Consider the following 18,401-nt stretch of genomic DNA (forward strand, 5'->3'; position numbering starts at 1 on the left):
CTAACGAGCCAGAGCTCATTGAACACGTGTTCAATGAGCCTGGCTCGGCGAGCTGGCGAGCTGCTCAACGAGCTGGTATTTTTTTTAAAATAAATTAAATTTATATAAAAAAACTCTAATATAATTTTATATTAATTTTTTTCATATTATTTATATGATATTATATATATACTAATTATTATGATGGTGATAATTGAAAATATTAAATGATATTGATGTTTTAATAAATTTTTATGTATTTATTTAAATTTATAATTATATTTAAAATAAATATAAATAAAAAATATTATATATCATTGGCTCAACGAGCCGGCTCGTTCAGATCGGAAAATTGGCGAGCGATCTGAGCCGAGGTTTTTCTGGCTCGTTAGAAAACGAGCCTAACGAGCTGAGCCCAAAACGATCCGAGCCAAATGAGCCGAGCCCAAAACGATCCGAGCTGGCTCGTTTGACACCCCTAATTTTATCCATACCTTAGTTAGGACCCTCAATTTCGGATTTCATCATTTAAAGTCCTTTCTTTTTTTTTAAACCCTTTCATTAATTACCAATCAACCGACTCAGCATAATTGTCACATTCCGTCTAACCATTCAATTAATTACGTAATTTGCTCCCTTAGACGAGACTTTCCTATCACAACTCCCTCTTTATAACCGTATTTACGATTATGCCATTGCCTTTCACGTGGAATTGGAATACGATACGAACGAACACCCGACAAATTGTCCACGTCATCATACTCCCTATTGTTCTTCTTCTATATCCCCCCGAGTCCGAAATATTCACCATTATGCCATACACCGACTCTAGACAGGAAAGAAGAACGCCATTCCCCATTTACCCTTGTGTTCATCCGAAATTTACGATTCTGCCACTCGCCTAGTCTAAGGTTTGGTTCCGTGAAACACAAGTAAAGAGTATCAAAACTTTGCGCCTTTGGCATCGGTTCTCCTTCTACCAAGAGGCAATGCCAATGTACATCCTTTCTCTTTCGCTCCCTAAGAGCAATCTCCATTTTTCGGTCCAACTATACGTATCGACTAGATGAAACTATACTAATATCTGTACAGGAAGATGGAAAAAATACCCAGTTTTTGTTTTCACGCCGTGTGTGGATCATAAGAACCGGCCGTTCGCTTCAGCTTCTGCAGAAGGGTGTTTGCTTTTCTCTTCGCCCTATCGGTTCCCTGCACCGCAATGTTCGTCAGCGTATCGTTCCGGTTTTCCTCCTCACGGACGGCTTTCAGCTGAGATCTGTCTTTTTCGCAAATGCTGAAGATTATCGCAACAGCGTTCTCTTTCATCAGCGGGCAGCTCGGCTTCCTCATGATGCCGAACAGATCGGACATGAACCCGAGTCTGACCATTTCTTCCACGGCCTGTCGATGGGAAGAGAGCAATGCCAGAATAGAAATCCATGCATCCACAAAAACTCCATCTTTGATCTTTTTGGTTAGTACTGGAACTGCCCCGGCTTGTACGGCCTTCTTTTTATTCTCCAGTACAGTACAGAGGTTGAAAACCGCTGCACCGGCGTCGTTCATGGCCAATGAGTCACCCTCTTCGATCAGAATTATAAGGGGAATTAATGCTTCCGAGCTTCCGATGATGAGCTTGTTAGAATCGGTGGTAGACAGAGAGGAGAAAGTTGCAGCAGCGTTTCTTCGAGTCTCCATCGTCCCATGGGTCAATGATCTCGCCAGCATAGGAATCGCAATCGGGTTTTCCACAATAAGGCTTTTGTTCTCCTCGGGAATCGAAAGGTTGAATACAGTTGTGATAAGATCTTCTTGAAGCTCGGGGTTCGAGTTTATAGGGTCGTTTGAATGGAGCTGACTGAGCAACTGGGAGAGTGAATCAGGACGTTCCCTGAGGAAAAAGAGACGGGAAGAGGGGATCCGCTTGGTCAATCTGCGTAATTCCTTTGCCGCTTCTTTCTGATCGGAAACAGAGGAAGAGGATATCTTCTGAAGTAAAGACTCGAGAAGGTCTCGGTCCAACTCACGGGGGGCTTCATCGGTGTCGGAAGCAGGTTTTGGCAGATCAAATCCGTAATCCAGACACCATTTCGAGATCAAATCACGGACCAAATGGTTCGGAGTAAGAATCGTGTGGGAGAGGACTTCTTTGGTTTTTGGACATGTCCGGTCACATTCATTCAGCCACTTCTGGATATACAGTCGTTCATATGTCTGGAGAAAACAGAGCAAAAGACATAACACATATAAGAATCTGTCTTGGATTAGAATCTTTGAAGGCATTGTGTTTGTGTTTCCCTCTATATAACCGCAGATATACATACATACATACGTACGTTGCAAATACATACATACATATAATCCAACGATATGAGAACATTTCATCAAATCTAAGGGCCCAGAATAGATGAATACACTGTATACGTGTATGCAAAGATTGAAACCAGTACGGCTTCCCAATTTCCAGCAAAAAAACAGAGATATGAACAAATTCTTCTACAACTCCGAATGCGCATTTATGTATGCATCGTCTATGAACCAGAGAATTCAGCAAGAAATGCTGCAAGAATCATAAAAGCCTCTCGGAAAACGGGAGATTTTGCCAAAGGAACAAAGATTTCAAACCTGCCCAGTTGCAACGACTACAGGATCGCTCATGATCTTCATCGATAGCGGACAGATGAACTCTTTCGGCACATCAACCGGAGACGAATATGACGACGCCGAAGAACACGAAGCTTCAGATTCCGTCTTTAATTCGCACTCCCTCAGACAGCCCAGGATTCTAATAGCCTCGTCAATGGCTTCTACAACTCCGCCGTCTCCGGCGCCGGAATCATCACCTTCTCCTCCGCCTCCGAGAATCGCCGACAATCTGTGTGCATAACTATTTCTCCTTCCATCAGTTTCTTGACCAACACGCCAAATTCAACGCAGCACAAGGAGAAAATCAAAACCCTAGAACTCGGAGAATCGGGGAAGAAGAAAAAAGGGGATATTTTTGTTGGGAATGAAGAGAGGAGAAGAAACGAAGAAAGAACTGCATCAGTTGGCTTGTTAGTTTTTCGTTCTTCTGCTTTTCTATTTTTCTACTTTTAAAAAATTTTTTCCTTTGGGTTTAGTAATTACGTACGCCACCTGTATATATAGGCTGCCACGTCATCCCGCATTTTTCCCGTTTTTTTTCTTCTATTGCATGGTTTGGTTATAGCGTGACTGGCAGTCACGTGAGTTTACATGACGGACAAATATTACTGCTCTGTGACTTTGATCAAAGCTTGAGAAACTTATTTATTTAGTTTATAAGAAGCAAATTGTATACATGTTTTAAATTGATTATAATCAGATGGTCCACATTAACGCGTAATATTTAAATCATGTGATTTAATTTTTAAGATCCATATGTTTCTATCAACTTTATTGGTTACGGAAAATAAAGTCGAGTGCATATGGATATGGTACGTTATATATATATATATATATATATATATATATATATTGCCATAATAAGAACTGTCGGCTAATGAATTTAATGCAAAATTATTTGCAATTTATATCGGTTTCACACTATTAGATTAGTCATTTATAGGCTTATATAGCTTCTATAGTCGTATTTAAAAATCAATTTAACTTCTGTTGAAATATATAATATTGTATTATAAACAAATGTGATCTCATTTCATATACAACCTAGATATGATTTGTGAAAGACATCTTGATTTTAGTTACAATTTTAAATGCATTGAAATCCATTTCACATGCTACATTTGGAAATTTTGACATTTGACATTTTCAGCTATTCCCAAATATCTTTTATTATTTTGTATCCATATGCTTGTTTAGGTAATGTAGACAAAAAATGGAAAAAACGAATTGTATATTTTCATCTATGATTCTTTTGCAAATAACAATTACGTAAAAATAGATATAAATAGCAAACATCAAAACATGAGGGGGGGGGGGATTCGTTCTAATGTATGCTTAATAATGAAATAAAAACAAATATATAATATTAAAAAAACACAAGCAAATTAGTTCCAACTTCAAAGAGGGACAAAAAGGAGGGTGGGTCAAAGTGTGTGCCGTTTCACAACTGGACAAGAGCACAGCTAACCATTTGGCTGTATGCAAGAGGAACCACATGACTTTGCCGTTTCATCCGCACATCGTGAAGAGAAGAATCCTCGGGGGAGCAATCTCTCTCTTTGTAGACCGCCCGAGAAGTCGGTGCCTTTCTCATGCCACGTGTCACCATCAGGCGTTATTTAATCAACACCACGGGCATACAATTTACCTTGTTTTATTCAAATCAGATCAACCCTAATAGTATATTAATTTAAATATAATCAAATTTTAAAATTAAATATAACTGGTGAAACTAAACTAAATCCGAATATAAAAACAATTGGGAAAACCAAATAAAAACAAACCAAGTTTTGGAGTAATGTGAGCCACCACTATATATATCTTTATGGGTAGATTTTGCATCAAATGCAACGTATTCGGTCCACACTAGATAGCGAAGCCGAATACCGACTTCACATTGGAAAATCGCCTCTATATTTATCCACTACAGAAAATAAAAGGACAATAAAATTTTTCTTTCTTACTATAGAGATAGAGAGAAATATTTTCTTGTTTTTTTATAAAAATAAATATTCTCTTGTTTATAATAAAATTTAAATAAAAAATCGAAACCAAACAGAATAAAAATGGACAAGGATACGAAATAAAACTAAATCAAAACGTAAAATATCCACCCTAATATTTCTTTTCTAAAGGACTTCAATGCATTGGGGCAAGATACCAACAAAAAGAAAATTGTGTGGAAAAAACAATATTTTACCGGAAAATGGAAGCACATATTCCCCAAGATTTACTTATGAAAAAAGCAAAACACTGAGCTCAAGATTCTCTGCGCACCAATCAGGAACTCAGCAATGAACAAATAAGATTTGGACAGAACAGAACAGGACAGACAACTTCTGATGATAAGCCACAGAGAATCTCCCTCATCCACCATTTCTTTCCGTTGCTGTAAGAAAGTGCTTAACCCGGTTAACCAAACCGGTCAGTTAAAATCCGATTCAAGGGTCGGTTTGGTTTTCCAAATTTAGGAAGATTTTATAACGACACCGACCGAGTGTACATGGATTATGTATCATTTTCATCCATTTTCTATGCAACCAAAGGGAGATGAATAGAGCCTCACCGACAACTACTTGTAGATGCTCTGATTCTTCCAGGACACCCGTTCTTCGTGTGCTTTGATTCGGAGGGCTCTCATCTTCTCTTACATTTGGAGGAACTTCAATATCTGTCACAAACAACCAGAGAAGCAAAAAAGAAACTGAAGATACACCGACACGCAGACAAAAGGGATCAGACCAGTGGCGAAAAAATCCTTCTGAATATGCCATTATTATACTCAGAAACTGTAGGAAGCCAAGCGCTATAGGAGATGAGAACATTATGTTCTGGTGATTGAAAGAATGAAGAAAAATCATATGATTAAGGATACAAAGGAGGATACGGGGTCGACACATAACAGCTTAAGCTCCCACTACATCTTACTGCAAGAGTTGTTGAAACAAATCAATGAAAATTGGTTTCAGAGTGTAGAAAACCAATTCCCAAGGGAGAACAGAACAGCCACAATAATACAAGTCAATTAACAAAACAAAAAAAATTACCTTCAAACCGGCTGTTAGCAAGCAAGCATGGCGTGAGTGTGTGTATATATATATATACACACACACTCAATTCTCATTCTGATGGATTATATCTGTCTTCAAAACCATTTTGTTCCTCAGCTCGCCGGCTACTGCGACAGTCATAGGGAACAGTCTTTTGCCTCTTATAATCTGAAGGACCCTTAGGACGAGATGGTGATCTGCGACTACGATAACGATGAGTATCCCTTAGGATCCTATGATCAACGTGGTCATATGATCTGTAACCGCCATGGCTTTGTTGTCTCCTAGAGCTACCAGAATCATACTCCTTATACGGCTTTTCTTTATCAGTGCTCATCCTATAGTCCGTGGAATAATCACTATCCGCTTCATTGCCCACTCTCGTTTTCTTAGAGAATCTAAGTGAAGGATCTGACGATTTTGATGCAGAACTGTAGTCAAAGTCAGATTCTTTCCTGCCATTGCCAGTAGAAGACGGGGAGGGCAACACCATTCCCTCCTCGGGTCCCTTCTCAAAGCACCCGATACCTCCTGCTAATCTAATTTCTTCAGTATATTCTTCTATTATATCCCGTAAGACCTACAAAAGAAAAGATGGAGAAAACTCAGGCATGGAAGAAAATAAGGAGAGTTCATCTCTAAATGAATGCCAAATGAGCCCCTTGAACTATCAGAAATAATATAGCTCTCACAAGGTAAAAGTTTAAGTTTGACATAAAATATTCAAAAACGTTGGAAAATAGTACGGACTCCTTACCTGCAGAGGCGTTCGCTTCACCTTCTTACCACGGTATGTCATTCTCCGGCGTTTGTAATCCCTTTCTTCAGCCATAAGCTCTTCTTTCGTCTTCATTTTGTTGAATTCCTACATGTTATGGCAAACATGTCATTTGAAAAATAACTACTATAACCAACACATGTTGATCCAAAACAATGATAAGAGAAAAAGATGCTCCGCAAGTTTTGTACATGCTTCTACTGGTTCTAACCGGTATTTCAATGATGACATTAAACAACTAACAATTATCAACAGAATCTGTCCCAATACTCGGCAGAAAGCGATGTCGATGTTAGACTGCTACAGTATATCAAAGGAGGCAGGATCAAACTAAAACTAATCGCTTCATGTTTAATGGAAAAGAGCTCAATATTTCCAGAGCATAACGCAGAAGATAATATAAAACCGAATCAAAGCACGGACAAACAACTGAGATATAAATGATAATTTAAAACGAACGTAGTTTGACGATCGTTGCCGGGGAAGACCATCGTGCTCAATGACAGGTCTGTAACCGGGACGTTTTTTCCGCTCCTCATCAGCTTTTGATGTCATAGCATCATGCTCCATCATCCTACACATTGCCAAAACACCATCAGGAACCAAACTTTGACAGAGATGGTACATAATGAAGAAAAAAGATAGAGAACAAACAAGACATCAGACTTCCGATCAACGACACAAAGAATAGTGATATAAAAATGGAATATCCCTTCACAGATTTTAGAATCACCTTCGCAAGATTTTAAACTCACCGTTGATATCTTGTTGGTGGTTGGGTAAATCGAATTGCCCTTATTTTCCCTTCAAGCAGGGACCTTTCGTGCAGTGCAGCAGCGGCTGCCACAACACGGGACACGGATATCGCCTGGGCATCCGCTGAACTTTTACCCTTTCCCCCTGAACTACTCTCAAATGACTCCTCTGCCTTCACATCCTCATCCCCCTGAACTACTCTCAAATGACTCCTCTGCCTTCACATCCTCACTACTGTTGTTTGCGTCTACTGATTCTGAATCCTCTTGAACTCCAGAACATTCATGTTTAGGATGCACAGTTATATTTCCTTCTGACTGAAACATCGTTATTTGGGAAGCTGATTCTATTACGCACTGTCTAAACATGTCTAAAGCAAGAAACCTGGCATTTCCTTCTCCATACAAGACAGCCAGTTGAGAAGCTAACCATGTCACTACTTGAACCAAGATTGCACACTCAAATCGTCTACTTTTCAAACTCACAGCATGCTCATTCCCATTCTCGTCATCGGCATTGGCATCAAACTCTGCCAATCCACGAGCTTCTTTCACAATTGCTTTCAAACACAACTTAAGGAGCATAAACATATGATCCCTCGTGTATGTATCGATTATGACACCATATCTTGGAGAATTGGCCAAAATCCACATTTTCACGTTACTCTTTCCAACTATTTCTAAACCTAGAATCGCAGAAAGAACACCGAACGAATACGATCTGGGGTAATCCCTCCATGCATCAATCTCATTTCTTATCGCCCATAAATCCGATGGCAATAGGACAAACTGTTTTCCCAACATACCCTTTTTATCTGTCTCAGTGGAACCTACGAAATCGCAGCATTCTACGAACAATACACTCGGCAGTGTGAGCGCTCTCCTCCTCCCATCAAGCTCAGATAAGTTAACCACACCTGGGCAATCCTTGTAGAAGAAGCTAGAAGAAAAATCGGCAAAATCATCCAAATAGATACAGAGGTCATCGCCACTGCGGTTCAACGGCAATTCATACGGCGGCTCGACCGTATTGCGATAATTACTAGGGGAACCGAGATGGTGAGTAAGATCCAGAGGCGGTGGGCACCGGAGTGAGTGGAGGAAGAGATCCTCCGGCGGCATGAGGTGATTCGGATTAAAAGGGCAACGAACAAAACCAACATGTTCGTCCTTCCGAAGAAGAGAGAGAGAATCTGAAGCTAGGGTTTGGGAGAAAGAATCTAGGGTACGTTCACAAAGAGAAACCAGAGATTTTAGGGAGGCAAGAGCTCCAGGGAGCTCGCGAACCGGTGGAGGAGGAGGAGCGACGGAGTACTGGTTAGGATTCTGCGGAGGAGGTTGGAAGGAGAAATTGGGATTAGGGTTTTGGGGAGTAGGATGGTAGGCGAAAATAGGGTTAGGGTTTCGAGGGAACGGAAGCGACGGTGGTGGATTCATAGATTCCGGCGAAGTCCGACTCGGCAGACGTTTTTTACTATTGGTTTCGTCCAGGAGCCCTGGGGCTATTTAAATAGGCCCATAATGCTCATTGCTCACCTCCCAACTCAAATGACACGTGGCAATTGTTGGTCATGTTTTATGAGAAAAACTTGTCGTATAAGATATTTTTATTCTTTCAACATGTTAATTAGTTATAATAGATACAATTAATTGTCTACAAATGTTTAAAATTGGATTTCCCCCAATTATAAATGAATGCAATCATTTTCGAGAAAATAAACCACCTATTACAAGAAAGAAAGAAAAACACAGAAAATTGGAATACACCTATTACAAAATTATTTATTTATCATTACCAAAAAGAAATTTTTTTATTTATTTATTGAAAAATATAAACATTGAACGAAAATATCAATTACAGTCCCCATATTATATGGGCTGTTATAAAGAGGCCTATGATTAATGGGCCTTTCAGAAAGCACATGGTCCGTCGGCCATGCAGACATCATATAATCCATGAGACATAGGAAGATCATGGGCTCCATATAAGAAGCCTATGATCAAAATTATATATATATATATATATATATATATATATTTCTGTCTATAGTGCCATTACCTTTATATATTTTTTTTTGTTAAAGCCTTTATATTTGTTATCATTACACGTACACTTGACCGCAAATATTACAACCCACCAAATCTTATTTATACACATTTTGCAATATTGGCACTCGTAATATATAATATCATTCACCATATGACAAGTGGTTTAATAAGGAGGACCGCCGGACGAGAACCTTGCCTCGAGGTACCGAACAACGTTAACGTCCAACTGAAACGCTCTAGCCAAAACGTCAGGAACAATCGGAGGCTTCGACCCGAAAACAGCGTCTGCGATCGTAATCACGCCGGGATTCTGGCTTCCGAGACCAGCAAACGCGACCGCGTTTGTCCTCCCAACGTTCACCTGAAAATGAATCATACCGATGGGGAACACAAACACGTCGCCCGGGTACAGAACCTTCGAGAACAACCTGTTCTTGTCCTGATTCGACGACACGAATCCCACGAGGAGCGTTCCTTCGACCAGCACGAGGATCTCGGTGGCGCGTGGGTGCGTGTGCGGCGGATTCTGCCCTCCCGGAGCGAAATCTATCCGTACGAGCGATACCCCTAACGTGTTGAGGCCCTATTAGTATATGAAACAGTTACAATCTGTTTAGAAATCTGTTAGTTAGTTATATGGCGGTTTATACAATCGGAAGTGTATTTAACATCTGTACAGAAAAAAAACAGAGTAATACAACTGGAGAAATTTTTCATTCTCTCTGCTCAGTTTTCTCTCTCGTCTTTCTCTCTCTGGGTTTTCCGGTCATCTTTCCGGCGAAACCTGAAATGGTATCAGAGCATTTTCTTTAGAATTTGCTTTTTCTGCGAATTTCTCTTTGTTTCCTGATCATCAATGGCGGAGGCACTAGCAGCAAATCTTCCGGCGGCACCTCCACCTGATGTTCCACCTCCAGATTCACCGTATCATTTGAGTTCGAGTGATCAGATGAATCTTGTTCTCGTATCTGACCGTCTGACCGGCGCTTTGGATTACAATTCATGGTGTTGTTCAGTCACTATGGCATTGGAAGGCAGAAACAAGCTCGGATTCATCGACGGATCTTTGCCGAAACCTGCTGAAAATGATCCAAATCTTAGACATTGGCTTCGCAGTAACGCGATCATCAAATCGTGGCTGCTCAATTCTGTTTCGAAGACTATTGCGATTAGTCTCATGTATGCGAAATCGGCTCGAGATATTTGGCTCAATCTCAGCGTCAGATTTCATCAGAAGAATGCTCCGAAGTTGTACGCCATTCGACGTAAGCTTCGATCCCTCAAACAAGGTTCTATGGATGTAGGAAATTACTACACTCATTTAATCACGCTTTGGGAAGAATTAAAGTCCTTACAATCAACTCCGTATTGTACCTGTGGAGGCTGTCACTGTGAATCAGATCATCGATGGTTCGAGTTCTTCGAAAGTACGTTTGTGATCGACTTTTTGTATGGCCTCAACGATTCTTTTGAGACAATTCGTGATCAGATCATCATGATGGATCAAGTTCCAGACCTTGAGAAGACATACAGCATCGTCTCTCAATATGAACAGCAAAAATTGCTGAAATCTCAACCAAATCAAGAATCTGCGATCTTCAATATTATGGAGCAAAAGGATCAGACCATTGCTGCTGTCTCTGGTCCTCAGTTCAGAAACAAACAACGTCCATTGTGTACACATTGCGGTTTGTATGGCCATACAATCCAGAAATGTTACAAGCTTCATGGATATCCACCTGGATATCGTCAGCCATCTCAATCCAATGATTCACATCCTCAAAACAATCAGCCGAAGCAGATGTATCAGAATCAGAAATCTTCAGCTTATACATACCAAAAGGGAACAGTTGCCAATGTCTCTACAAATCAACCTGTTACCAAAGCAGCGACAACTCTACCTGATTTGTCTTCAGATCAAATTCAGCAGCTCATTCTTACACTCAATGCACAACTCGCGAATTCAAAGCCTGTCGTGACTGATCATGGTGCACCAGAATCAAACTTCTGCTCATCTGGTAACATTGCATACTTATCCTCTGTCATATGCTCTACTGTTTCAGATAACCTGTCTGATCAAAATGCCTGGATAATTGATTCTGGCGCTACAAGTCATATTTGCTATGATAAGAGGATGTTTGTTGATCTGTTTGAGATTAAACCAGTGTTGGTTAGTTTGCCGAATGGACACTCTCTGCATATAACTCATGCTGGCTCAGTGAAACTGAATCATCAACTACTGTTGGAAAATGTTCTATATGCACCAATCTTTCATCTTAATATACTCAGTGTTAGTTCTCTACTACGCTGTTTTCCTTTCCAAATTTCTTTTTCACCCGACTCTTGTTATATACAGGAGCCTTCTCAGGCTTGGATGATTGGGAAGGGTAAGCTGCATCAAGGCTTATACTTCCTCGAATTATCACAGTCAAACCCACCTCCATTTTCCATTTCATGTAACGCTCTCGGTGATGACACAATCTTGTGGCACACCAGACTTGGCCATCCTTCAGATCAGAAAATAAAGACCCTGTCCACAGACCTTTCCATCTCCAAATACAAAGCCATACCACACTGCAAAGTCTGTCACCAAGCCAAACAAAAGAGACTTCCCTTTGTTTCCAATAACAATTTGTCTCCTTTTCCTTTTGATCTTTTGCATATAGATATATGGGGCCCCTTCTCTGTAATTTCTAATGAGGGTCATAGATATTTCCTTACTATAGTTGATGATCATTCTAGAGTCACATGGGTTTATATGCTGAGATGTAAGCGTGATGTACTACAGATCATTCCTGATTTTGTAGCTCTCATTGAAAGGCAATATAATAAAAAGATAAAAGCTTTCAGATCCGATAATGCTCCAGAGCTTTCCTTTACTGAGTTTTTCTGTAGTAAAGGCATCACTCATCAGTTTTCATGTGTGCAAACACCTCAACAGAATTCAGTAGTGGAGAGAAAGCACCAGCACATTTTGAATGTAGCTCGGGCATTATATTTTCAGTCACAGATACCCTTGGGATATTGGGATGAATGCATCAGAACAGCAGTCTATTTGATCAATCGCACTGTCTCGCCTTTGTTGCAGAACAGATCTCCTTTTGAAGTTTTGCAGGGGCAGAAACCAACTTACTCGCATCTGAGAACTTTCGGATGTCTATGCTATGCTTCAACATTAACTACAGATCGACATAAGTTTTCAGCTAGAGCAAAAGGTTCGGTGTTCATTGGCTATGCTCCAGGATACAAAGGGTACAAAATTCTTGACCTTGACACTAATATAATTACTATATCCCGTAATGTTGTGTTTCATGAACACATATTCCCATTTGCATCCATACCAAGCCATGATTCAACCCAAACAGAGAGTTTAAACCCGTTTCCAAATTCTATCTTACCTTTTTCATTACCAGACATACCCATTCAGACTTCTGATACAAGGTTATTGCCTGTTTCAGAAGCTCCCTCACATGATTCTGACAACCTTACCATTACTCTTCACAGACCAAAAAGACAAACAAAACCACCTTCTTATTTGACAGATTATCATTGTTATTTGACAAAATCTCAGTCTTATAACAATGTTGATCTTCCTGTTTCTACAGCCTATCCCATCTCTCAATTCCTTTCTTATGACCATCTATCACCCACCTATAGGCAATATGTCTTGAACATTAGTGCCGAAACTGAACCCAAAAACTTCAAAGAAGCTGTATCTTCTGTTGAATGGAGAAAAGCCATGGATGTTGAACTTGATGCTTTGGTTGGAAATGGAACTTGGTCTGTAGTTTCTCTTCCACCTGGAAAGCGGGCAGTAGGTTGTAAATGGGTTTACAAGATAAAAAGAAAGGCTGATGGATCTGTAGAGCGATACAAGGCTCGTTTGGTAGCAAAGGGATTCACACAACAAGAGGGAGTTGACTTCATAGATACTTTTTCACCTGTTGCAAAATTGGTAACTGTCAAGTTGCTCCTTGCCTTGGCTGCAAAACAGAACTGGATTCTTACACAAATGGATGTTACTAATGCTTTCTTACATGGTGACCTTGAGGAGGAGATTTATATGTCTCTGCCACCAGGTTATACTGATGCACAATCTGGAAACATGCCTCGGGATGCAGTCTGCAAATTACAGAAATCTCTATATGGGTTGCGACAAGCCAGTCGACAATGGTACCATAAATTTGCAAGTGTTCTGCTCGAAGATGGTTTCAAGCAGTCCAAAGCCGATCACACATTATTTGTGAGACGTTCAAAATCTGGTTTTGTAGCTTTACTAGGGAACAGTTGCCAATGTCTCTACAAATCAACCTGTTACCAAAGCAGCGACAACTCTACCTGATTTGTCTTCAGATCAAATTCAGCAGCTCATTCTTACACTCAATGCACAACTCGCGAATTCAAAGCCTGTCGTGACTGATCATGGTGCACCAGAATCAAACTTCTGCTCATCTGGTAACATTGCATACTTATCCTCTGTCATATGCTCTACTGTTTCAGATAACCTGTCTGATCAAAATGCCTGGATAATTGATTCTGGCGCTACAAGTCATATTTGCTATGATAGGAGGATGTTTGTTGATCTGTTTGAGATTAAACCAGTGTTGGTTAGTTTGCCGAATGGACACTCTCTGCATATAACTCATGCTGGCTCAGTGAAATTGAATCATCAACTACTGTTGGAAAATGTTCTATATGCACCAATCTTTCAAAAACCAACCCCGGGCAAGGTCTGTTTTATTCTGCATCTTCAGCTCTTCGTTTCAATGCTTTTGCGGATGCAGACTGGGCAACATGTCCTGATACGAGACGCTCAGTTTCTGGGTTCTGTATTTTTCTGGGAGAATCTTTGATTTCATGGAAATCAAAGAAACAGACTACGGTTTCGAGGAGCAGCACAGAGGCAGAATATAGATCATTAGCTAATGCTACTTGTGAGTTAATCTGGTTAACAAATTTGATGGCAGATTTTCAGATTTCCTTGGAAGGACCTGCCAATCTCTTTTGTGACAACAAATCCGCCATGCACATCGCTTCGAATCCAGTTTTTCATGAACGGACGAAGCATATTGACATTGATTGCCATCTGGTTCGCGACAAGCTTCAATCTGGTTTCTTACGGATGATGCATGTGAAGACAGAAAATCAGTTAGCTGATGTTATGACGAAGTCATTACAGCCACAGGTGTTTTCTGTTCTAATGTCGAAGTTTCATATTTCAAGCTTGTATCTCCCTGAAGCTGCAGTCGATTCAAGCTTGAGGGGGGTATATTAGTATATGAAACAGTTACAATCTGTTTAGAAATCTGTTAGTTAGTTATATGGCGGTTTATACAATCGGAAGTGTATTTAACATCTGTACAGAAAAAAAACAGAGTAATACAACTGGAGAAATTTTTCATTCTCTCTGCTCAGTTTTCTCTCTCGTCTTTCTCTCTCTGGGTTTTCCGGTCATCTTTCCGGCGAAACCTGAAAGGCCCGGAATTCTGTCTACGTTAACTGTCGTGACGTTGGATCCAACTCGGTTTACGGTGGTTCCGGGGATGTTTAGGCCTGACGTGAAGAAATCCTCCGCCGTCACGAGTTTCGGGTCCTTGCAGAATTTCCCGTTCACGAAAACTACGAGGAGAAAATCCGATTCAAGATTCTATTATTGTTTTGCATGGTTTATCGACAAATCTATAGTTACATGAACGTTTTTAATTATGAATGATACACTATGTTGTTTTCGGGACTTCATAGTTGATATACGCAAAAAGGGTTTTGTCGTTATGTATATATATAGGTATACATACATACATATATATATATATATATATATGTTTGGATTACCTCCATTGAAGTCGTCGATGGCAACACAGAAGTCCTGAAGAGGACTGGGATCGTAACAAGAAGCAAATGGAGAAGCAAAAGCCAATAAGATTGTTGTCGTTACGAGGAAGTGAATCGATTTCATGTTTTTTTTTTAATGTTTCTTCTATATATCAAATATATGATTTGGTGTGAAGAGGATTTTGAGAGATGTTGCATGAGAAGAATGCCCATTATATAGATGCTCAACGACTCATATGTGAAAATATCTCTTCTCGCTATTTTATTTATATATTCATTTCTTCTATTATATGGCACTGTGTCATATTGTATGGGCATTGAGTTATCTTATATGTTCTGGTGGCGAATACATGTATCTATATGTATATGTATGTATGTATGTATACATGTATCGATGTATTTTCACACGGCGTATGATATTTGTAGTGTTTAGGATACAAATAACATGTGTATATATATATATACACACACTTGAAGCGTGATGACTCTGAATTTCGATTATTTTTTTGGACATTGGAATCATGTGAAGCATACAAGCATATGCATTTTGAACCTTGGACCTTTATTCTAATATATAGGTGGCGTTCAAACCAAAGTAATTATAAGATAAGATTCAAATTCAACATGATAAATCTTTCCCAAACTATATATTCAAGCTAATCTCTAAATTTAGCGAGATCATTTGTCAAAATAGATATTAAACCCTAAAAAAATATTATTATTCTACTGTTGTCAAATTATTACTCTTCTTCTTTTTTTGTTTTTTTTTCAGATAAAAATAATTATGTATGATCCAAAATCAGGTGGTTTAGTTTTTGTTAACCCATTTTCGAATCTCCTTTTGAAGAAGATATTCACATGGATTTCTCTAATCAATCGGAAGATCGGTGAGGTTTTGGATTATAAAAAAATTATATATGTTTTAATCAAAGTAACTTCCAACTAAACGAACTCATTATTTATCTTTGTCTGTCTCCCACTTTCGACATGTAGAGTTTTTTTTTTTAAAAAAAATTGAGCTTATCTGAAATTCAATAATAAGATATGGCGAAATCACTTGCATTAGTGATGTCTACGTTAATCCAACGTCAATCAAGAGAGGAATATATATATATATATAATGTAATCTTCGTACGTATTTGGATAATTTTTTTATCATGTAATTCAAGCCACTAATCCAAGTGCCTTAACCACTACGACGGACGATGAAAAGATACTGTTTTTTTATATATCTAATTAAAAAATATGCCAATTTGCACATTGTGAAACGTGCTCTCGTGATCTCTAATAAAATGGCGAAACCTAGCCAATGTTGTTAATCTAGATTTTATGAGTCGCACTTATTTCACATTTTACATTTAAAACCCATTTTCTGCACACAAAATACAATTAAATATTCCACTTCCATAAAAAAAAAATGGAATAGTCGAGGAGAGTGGTTCAATTTTTGTGAGGTCGTTGTCTTCTATCCATTGGTCATCTCACCTCACGTCATTAATTCGAGATTTATGAAATCAATTACCCTTAGAATAAAATAAGAAGTCTACGAGTATAAATGTTCAAATCTTAAACAGAAAGAATATATAAAAAAATCGAAATATTTTTAGAAAAATGTTATTAGTTTTTAAAAAAAAATCCAGCTCAGAATAAATTCCAGTACAGATTATAATCAAAACTTCAAAAAAAAAAAAAAAAGGAAGATAATTGTGTGGATTTCAGATAGAAGATATTTTGAGACAAATTTGTTTTTGGTTACAAGGGAGACTAACACAAAACACAAAACTATTTTTATTGCATCATCATGGCAGAGCAAAGCACAAGCCTTTAATAAAGTCAAGAACATAAGAAGAGGGCTAATGATTCAATTCAAGACATTCCTATGATTCTCTCCTCTTCCATCCATCTAGGGTTTGCAGCGAGTGAATCATAAACAATCACTTCTACAAATTCTGTGAATTTCTTCAATTTCATGTTTTTGGTTATGGACTTTATACATCTGATGAATTGTTAGCTACTTCTACCCAAGAGACAATCAAATAATCTATAATTGGATCAGAGAACTATGCTTAACCCTTGCCTTTCTTTCCAGCATGTAATGAACTTGATTGATTCCTAAACCCTAATCATATAATCCCAAATGAGTCTACATAAACCTCCAAATCACAAACCTACAACAACATATCCTATATAATGGAACACTAAACAGTGAATTCGCAAATTTTCAAATCTAGTAAAACGTTTTGAATAACCCAATCAAATTGATACCGGCAAAAGGATAGCCATGCATATATGTTCTTCAAAAGTAAAGCATCAATTCCAAAAGATGATCTAAGTTTCAAAATTCGAAAGCAACAGGAAGGTAATCCAAAACATTGCGCATACTTGAACCGCAAAAACGGAAGGCCATCAACGGTAACTCTTCTGGAAACGAGCACGAGCACCACGACCACCGAACTTCTTCGGCTCGCACCTCCTAGGATCAGCCACGAGCAGTGTCCTGTCGTACCTGACGAGGATGTCCTTGATCTCCTTCTTCGACTGCTCGTCCACGTACTTCTGGTAGAACGCGACGAGAGCCTTCGCGATGCTCTGGCGAATGGCGTAGATCTGGGAGGTGTGACCTCCGCCCTTGACGCGGATCCTCATGTCGACCCCGGCGAAACGGTGTCGTCCGAGGAGGAGGATGGGCTCGAACACCTTGAACCGGAGTATCTCAGGCTGAATCAGCTCGATCGGACAACCGTTGATCTTTATCAGACCGGAGCCACGCTTGCAGTAGGTGACGGCCACCGCCGTCTTCTTGCGGCCGAAGCATTGAACAGATTCCACCGCCGGTTGTGTCGCCATGGTTGCGGAAACAAGAGAGGAGAGAAGAAAAACCCTAACGAAGTGTGTTGGGGGAGAATCTGACTGAATTTTGGGATTTTATAGTAAGGGCACAAAAAAGAGACGCTAGGGTTTTCTTTACCGAAACGCACCGTTTCACCAATCTGTTTATTAAAATTTTTTTTCACCACAATACAATCTCGAGCTTGGACGCAAACAAGATTTATATTAAAATTAAAATTTGCTTGTGGAAAACTGAATCTTCCGACGAGAAAATGTTCCTCCTCCTCCGCCGGCCCCGGAGAAGCTTCTTCTCGGCCATCTCCGGCGACTCCTCTGGCTTCGCCTGCTATCTCCGCCGCTTCTCTGCCATCCAGCCTATCCAATGCTCCGATCCCGTCCCGACCAAAGGCGACTACTTCGCCGCGATCAGTCGACAGTTGAACATCGTCCGCCGCGAAATTCACCCGGAGAAGGCGCTGAACC

General features: G+C 39.6%; 5 protein-coding genes across 8 annotated transcripts in view; 1 reads left to right on the forward strand and 4 right to left on the reverse strand.

Annotated features, from left to right (window-relative positions):
• Nucleotides 1-921: 921 nt before the first annotated feature.
• On the reverse strand, nt 922-5,399 carry LOC104821146 (putative U-box domain-containing protein 46). Its single transcript, XM_019203358.1, has 3 exons — nt 5,192-5,399; nt 2,605-2,888; nt 922-2,193 (listed from the first exon to the last, which is right to left on the reverse strand). Exons 1-3 carry the CDS (start codon nt 5,397-5,399, stop codon nt 1,102-1,104), a joined length of 1,584 nt encoding a protein of 527 aa, XP_019058903.1. The 3' UTR covers nt 922-1,101.
• LOC104820746 (U11/U12 small nuclear ribonucleoprotein 48 kDa protein) lies at nt 3,944-8,690 on the reverse strand. Of its 4 annotated transcripts, none has more exons than XM_010551325.1 (7): nt 7,428-8,690; nt 7,209-7,381; nt 6,913-7,027; nt 6,433-6,540; nt 5,673-6,255; nt 5,192-5,552; nt 3,944-4,210 (listed from the first exon to the last, which is right to left on the reverse strand). In XM_010551325.1, the coding sequence occupies exons 1-5, from the start codon at nt 8,643-8,645 to the stop codon at nt 5,746-5,748; spliced, it is 2,124 nt and encodes a 707-aa protein (XP_010549627.1). In that variant the 5' UTR covers nt 8,646-8,690; the 3' UTR covers nt 3,944-4,210; nt 5,192-5,552; nt 5,673-5,745. The 4 variants fall into 4 exon arrangements, with proteins under 4 accessions (XP_010549627.1, XP_010549626.1, XP_010549628.1 ...); XM_010551324.1 differs by having other exon boundaries at nt 3,944-4,273; XM_010551326.1 differs by lacking the exon at nt 3,944-4,210 and adding an exon at nt 4,701-5,014 and having other exon boundaries at nt 5,192-5,296.
• A 730-nt stretch (nt 8,691-9,420) lies between these two features.
• Nucleotides 9,421-9,928, reverse strand: LOC104820747 (germin-like protein subfamily 1 member 7). The gene is made up of 2 exons (XM_019203359.1): nt 9,908-9,928; nt 9,421-9,840 (listed from the first exon to the last, which is right to left on the reverse strand). The coding sequence occupies exons 1-2, from the start codon at nt 9,926-9,928 to the stop codon at nt 9,421-9,423; spliced, it is 441 nt and encodes a 146-aa protein (XP_019058904.1).
• A 7,389-nt stretch (nt 9,929-17,317) lies between these two features.
• On the reverse strand, nt 17,318-17,997 carry LOC104820749 (40S ribosomal protein S16-1). The gene has a single exon (XM_010551332.2). The coding sequence runs from the start codon at nt 17,934-17,936 to the stop codon at nt 17,496-17,498; it is 441 nt and encodes a 146-aa protein (XP_010549634.1). The 5' UTR covers nt 17,937-17,997; the 3' UTR covers nt 17,318-17,495.
• A 1-nt stretch (nt 17,998) lies between these two features.
• LOC104820748 (pentatricopeptide repeat-containing protein At5g18390, mitochondrial) overlaps nt 17,999-18,401 on the forward strand; it is a 2,002-nt gene continuing 1,599 nt past the window's right edge. The window contains exon 1 of the mRNA XM_010551331.1: nt 17,999-18,399. Coding sequence (XP_010549633.1) covers nt 18,191-18,399 — 209 coding nt within the window. The 5' untranslated portion in view covers nt 17,999-18,190. The remainder of the gene's footprint in view (nt 18,400-18,401) is intronic.

Source organism: Tarenaya hassleriana, unplaced genomic scaffold, assembly GCF_000463585.1.
Source record: "Tarenaya hassleriana unplaced genomic scaffold, ASM46358v1 Cleome32, whole genome shotgun sequence".
Lineage (NCBI taxonomy): Eukaryota > Viridiplantae > Streptophyta > Magnoliopsida > Brassicales > Cleomaceae > Tarenaya > Tarenaya hassleriana.

Coding starts and splice junctions, on each gene's coding strand:
- LOC104821146 (XM_019203358.1), bottom strand. CDS start 5,399: ATGGCATATTCAGAAGGATTTTTTCGCCACTGGTCTGATCCCTTTTGT. Junction 2,889..5,191: donor GCATCTACAAGTAGTTGTCG/GTGAGGCTCTAT, acceptor GTGTTGGTCAAG/AAACTGATGGAAGGAGAAAT. Junction 2,194..2,604: donor TAGTCGTTGCAACTGGGCAG/GTTTGAAATCTT, acceptor TGTTTTCTCCAG/ACATATGAACGACTGTATAT.
- LOC104820747 (XM_019203359.1), bottom strand. CDS start 9,928: ATGTTAAATACACTTCCGATT. Junction 9,841..9,907: donor TGTTAAATACACTTCCGATT/GTATAAACCGCC, acceptor ATATACTAATAG/GGCCTCAACACGTTAGGGGT.
- LOC104820749 (XM_010551332.2), bottom strand. CDS start 17,936: ATGGCGACACAACCGGCGGTGGAATCTGTTCAATGCTTCGGCCGCAAG.
- LOC104820746 (XM_010551325.1), bottom strand. CDS start 8,645: ATGAATCCACCACCGTCGCTTCCGTTCCCTCGAAACCCTAACCCTATT. Junction 7,382..7,427: donor ACAGTAGTGAGGATGTGAAG/GCAGAGGAGTCA, acceptor GAGGATGTGAAG/GCAGAGGAGTCATTTGAGAG. Junction 6,256..6,432: donor TGAAGCGAACGCCTCTGCAG/GTAAGGAGTCCG, acceptor TTTCTTTTGTAG/GTCTTACGGGATATAATAGA.